The sequence below is a fragment of the Pterocles gutturalis genome, unplaced genomic scaffold (assembly GCF_000699245.1).
Source record: "Pterocles gutturalis isolate BGI_N339 unplaced genomic scaffold, ASM69924v1 scaffold15997, whole genome shotgun sequence".
Lineage (NCBI taxonomy): Eukaryota > Metazoa > Chordata > Aves > Pterocliformes > Pteroclidae > Pterocles > Pterocles gutturalis.
Genome location: NW_010110500.1, coordinates 1,667 through 6,580, shown reverse-complemented (window position 1 = coordinate 6,580; position 4,914 = coordinate 1,667). Strand labels below are relative to the sequence as shown.

The window sequence follows — 4,914 nt, the reverse complement described above, 5'->3', positions numbered from 1 at the left end:
GTACGGGGGGGGGTGGGGGGGGGGGGTCACAGCCCACGGAGGATGAGCTGAAGGAGACAAGACAGTTAGATCCTGATTGTCATGAAAAAGCTCAGGGAATGATACATGATACATCTCCCTCCTGATACCTACCTGCAGCCTTTCCCTGCACAACGCCTGCCCCTGCACTGGTTGGGTGGACTTTGGGATGAGCAGTTCCCACACACTGTCCAGGTCACGATATGTCAGGCTGGTTTTCAGCATCTCACTGCCTTTGCTTGAGCTGTGCCTTGCCATGGGACCTGTCCCTTTGCAGCAGCCTGGGCCTGGATCACCAAATGGAGATGCCAGAAGGCTCCACCGGCAGCTGTATGACCCAGACCAGTGCTAATGATGGATGGATGCCATAGCCCAGCCTTGGAGGACTCAGCAGAGCTGCTGCAGAGCACCCACCCCTCTGTCTAAGGTGTCCTCTTCAGCTTTTTTTCTTGTTCCAGGTGGAAGCATTTAAGAGGCCGTCTTTTTCTGAAATTCTGGATGAGCTGGAGGATGTTGCGGAGAGCCTGGAGCCTAGAAGGGACAATCAGCTTTCAGGCTGAGCTGCCTGCCTCCTGTGAGGCTTGGCAGAGAATCACCCAAACTGTAAATTAGCTGTCTGCGGGGTCAGGAGCAAAGAAGGAAGGTGGAGAAGGGAAGAGCTAAGTGATGCTCTGGTGTTTATTTAATCATACTCTCGGTCTCTGATTTCTTGGATGGAAGACATGGTTAAAAATGGAGAAGGGACTTACCAAGGGTGTATTTTTCCTAGTTAAGGTCTTTAACAGATGGAATTAGGACACTGAGCAGCCTTTGTTTGCTTGTTAAAAGCAAATGATCCTGGAGGGACCTGAATTCCCTTCGGAATTGTTTTCCGAATCACTAACAGAAACATCATGCTCAACCTGCTTCCCTGTGCCCCCCAGACCCAGGGCCTTCCCCTTCTCCATCCCCATGGCCTTGGGGAATCATCTTTCAGGGCGCTGGGGTCTGTACAGTGTGAAGGAGAGGGACTTCGGGGTGCTTGGTGAGCCTTGGGGTCACCTTCTATTTCAAAGCCTTAAAGCACCTGTCCGGCAGCCTTGCAGGAACAGGTATGCTCTGCAAGGTCTCTGGCTGGGTCCCCTGGCAGCGTGCTCAGGGTGCACCCAGATGCAGAGGCATCCGGCAAGGCTCTGGAGAGTCAGCTGGAGCCACCCAAGGGGTGCTGACCTGTGCTGGCCAAGGCAATGGGGAGGGTGTGCCTTATCGAATGCAAACTAACCAACTAATATCTCCTCTCCGAAAAGCTTTGTCAGACATATGTCCCAGCATCATGGCAGTCTGGATTTCTCCCCAGTGCCACTGACTGGGGCTCAGAGATGGAGGGCTTTGCCTCCCCCCTTCTTTGTCTCACTGCAAACATGCCAACAAGCACAGTGTCAACAGCTTGTGAGGCTGAAACGGGAGAGAGCTGGGTCCAGCATCATCCAGCATCTCACCCATTGCTCTCCCTGGCCCAGCACCCGTCGCCTCCTTAGCGATGTGGGACAACCTCGTGGGCCCTGAAGTTCAGGCAGCCTGGAAAGGACTTTGGTTTTATATTGTGTTTTCTTCTGTGGGCCAGAGGAGGGTGCTGGGGCTGCTGATCCAAACCAGGGGTGGAAAGAATAATGGCTAGAAATGGTCTGGTCTTGGAGCCAGATTTGGTGTCATATGTAGCCCAGCGTTTCTGTGCCATGGTGCCTGCACAAGGGAATGTTAGTGCTGTGCTGGGACAGAAACACAGTGGAAGAGTGTGGTGCATTCTCACCAGGGATCATAAGGAATCGAGAGCTGGCATGGAACATACTGAATGGCACCAGGGTCACCACATCTTCAGTGGGCATCTGTAGCTCCTTATTCCTCAGAGGCGCCGTTTTGCTTTTGTGCTTGACTTACCTGCACAAGAAACCTACTCAACAGTAAACTGCCCAGCAAATACCTTCATCCCAGCTGGATATTGCCAGCGGGGGGAAGCAAAGCCTCGAGAAGTAGAAGACCAAAAATAAGGGAAGCTTTTCAACCTGGAGGAGGGAGAGTGGACACTTTTTGACTTGCACCAGTCTGGGGACTTTAGACCAGTGGAGTGAAGTGGACTGCAAGAGCAATGCAAACAGCGCTGATGTATGTTTGTATCTTCAGTGAGAGCCAGCCACTACCAGCATCACAACCACATGTTGGATGAAAATCACAAAATGTATATTTGGCTACCAGGAGATGGACCTGAGGAGCTCCCTGCTATCTCCCAAGGCTTCCCAGGCTCCCTGGGCTCTTGTTCCATAGAGGAATAGGCCTGAGAATGAGGAATCCAAAAGTATGTCCTAAGACCCAAAGCATTAAGGATACAAAGCCTTGTCCAAAGGCCACTATTGGATGAAGGACAGCTGTCCACCTCGCTCAGTCCCTGGACAGAAGCATTTCTTTCACAAAGCCTTTCCCCAGCCTTCCCCATGCTGCCTGGTCTGCCAAGCTGGAGTCTGTTCTTCCTCTATGTCCCCCTGCACAAGAGCAGACTAAAGGAAGATCCCTCAACATACTGGTCCCTTGAATGGCCTGTTATGGAGTGAAGGTGCCTTGTTCCAGGTGCACCCCCCTGCAGGACTGCTTTCCCGCTGGCCACCCCCCTACCAGGACCAGCAAGGCTTGGTGCTAGTGATGCCCTGCTGCAGACTGGGCTGATCCTTCCTCCAGCTGTACATCTGACTCTGGTCCTGCAGAGCAACAACTGTGGGTCTGGGACACAGTAGAAAAGACATGTGGAGTTGTGTATACTTTAGTGATGCTGTGGTATGAAGGAAGATCTTTTGGTTTTATTCATCTGCTCAGGGGTAAGAAACCTGCTCAAGGATTAAACAGATCTGTTGGGGGGGGGCGGGTGGTATTTTTTGCACAGAGCACAGACAATAGCATTAGCCAGCACAGTCTCAGCTGTGACGGATCAGAACTGTGTTGCTTCTGAGCTTGCCATATGCCCCATCCACTCTCATGGTGAGGCCACATGCTGGATCTCAGGTGACCAAAGGATATCAGATCCTTACTAGAAGGACCTTTGGTGCCTGCTGCAGAGGCAGGTGGGACTGAGACTGTCTGCAGGTACCATGTGGACTAGAAAAGCCAATGTTGAGATTCTGCACAGAACAGAGGTGGTCTGGGAATTTGTCTGGTACATCTCATGGACCAAGAGTTTCTCTTTACTGGTCAGAGCTGGAGGGAGAGGTGAGCGTAGGAAACCTGCTGTGATGCTCTCCAGGTAAAAGACCCTGTGCTGGGAGTGCAGGGCTTGGCTTCCCCACACCACTCTCATGCAAAGTCCAGGTCAATAGTTGAATTTCATGTCTCAGAGCCCTGGCACTGAACTGAAGCAACTGGGATGGTGGGTGAAGGGTTTGGGCAGCGCAGCAGGCTCACCTTTGCTGGACCTGACCAGGAGCTGCCTCCTCTGCCTCTCTTCCCTCTGCTGGCCACTTGCTCCGCGGGTGCTGACCGCATGGACCTGGTCATGCTGCGCCCCACGGGCTGTGCATTCCTCCATCCTCCATTGTGTCTTTATTTGTTTTTATAAATGTGATTGGGGAATAAAGTTTAGTGGTTCTTTTCCACATCAGCCCTGGCTTTTGTGTTTCATCATCCTTGGTCTGCTGAGTGGTGCTGCCGAAATGCTGTGTTTCCAAGCATAGTCACCAAACACAACTAAACTAACAGCTTCATGCTCCATCAGCATGGCTAGCATAATAAACACTCAGTTAAAAGTAATTTACACAAGAGTGTTACCTATGAGAGGTGGTATTTTGAGTCCATTGGTCCCATGTGCCCTCACTTTGTGGCAGGGTTGTCTGTGTCTTGTCACCCCTTCACGTCGGTTGGGTGGGCACAAGGTAACAGCAGCAGCACAAGCATAGTGCAAAGGGTGTTGGCTTTCGTCTTTTCCATCCTAGCGGCCCATAAGCCAAAATTACTAAACCACAGTGAAATTATTTCCCTTCCCCAGCTGCAGCTTGTTTTGTGCTGACCTATATATGGCATTAGTTAATCTTCAGATGCAACCCTCTCAACAAGGACACCTCAGAAAATCGGAGGAAGGTGTTCACTATGCCAGGATCACCAGGTCTTCTGCATCCAAACACAAATCATAGAGCAGCGCTGAAGCTCAGCTCTCTGAGCTCCTCATATGATAGTCGTCAGTGTTAGGTACAAAGACGACTTTTCCCTCCGAAGTCCAGTTTCTTGAAGTCAATCAGCTTGAAAGAGTGACATCTCTGGGCACTTGCACATGGCCAAAGTGCTGTGTTCCTCCCTGGAGAGAGGCTCTACGGGGCCTGTGGAGGCTGGTAGTAATCCCATGGGTGGTTTGGACTGGTGGGTCTTCCCAAGTCCCAGACAATGCAGGAGAGTATAGCTGGAGGCAGCCCTGATCTGTCCAGGAGGCGGGCCTCTGTGGGACCTGAGAGGACTAGTTTGGCCCTGCTTTTGCTTTAGAATCATAGAATCATAGAATGATTTGGGTTAGAAGAGACCTTAAAGATCAGCTAGTCCAACCCCCTGCCATGGGCAGGGACACCTCCCACTAGCCCAGGTTGCCCAAAGCCTCATCCAGCCTGGCCTTGAACCCCTCCAGGGATGGGGCATCCACAGCTTCTCTGGGCACCCTGGGCCACTGCCTCACCCCCCGCACAGGAAAACATTTCTTCCTCACATCTCATCTCAATCTCCCCTCCTTCAGCTTCAAACCATTCCCCCTCATCCTGTCCCTGCACCCCCTGATCCAGAGCCCCCCCATCTCTCCTGTAGCCCCCTTTCAGCACTGGAAGCTGCTGGAAGGTCTCCCCGGAGCCTTCTCTTCTCCAGGCTGCACACCCCCAACTCTCTCAGCCTGTCCTC

At 52.1% G+C, this 4,914-nt stretch overlaps 1 protein-coding gene across 1 annotated transcript in view; it reads left to right on the top strand.

Annotated features, from left to right (window-relative positions):
- Positions 1-578, top strand: part of LOC104461722 (dual specificity testis-specific protein kinase 1-like) — a 15,108-nt gene extending 14,530 nt beyond the window's left edge. The window contains exon 9 of the mRNA XM_010073405.1: positions 477-578. Within this exon, the coding sequence (XP_010071707.1) occupies positions 477-578 (102 nt within the window). The remainder of the gene's footprint in view (positions 1-476) is intronic.
- The last annotated feature ends 4,336 nt before the right edge of the window (positions 579-4,914 follow it).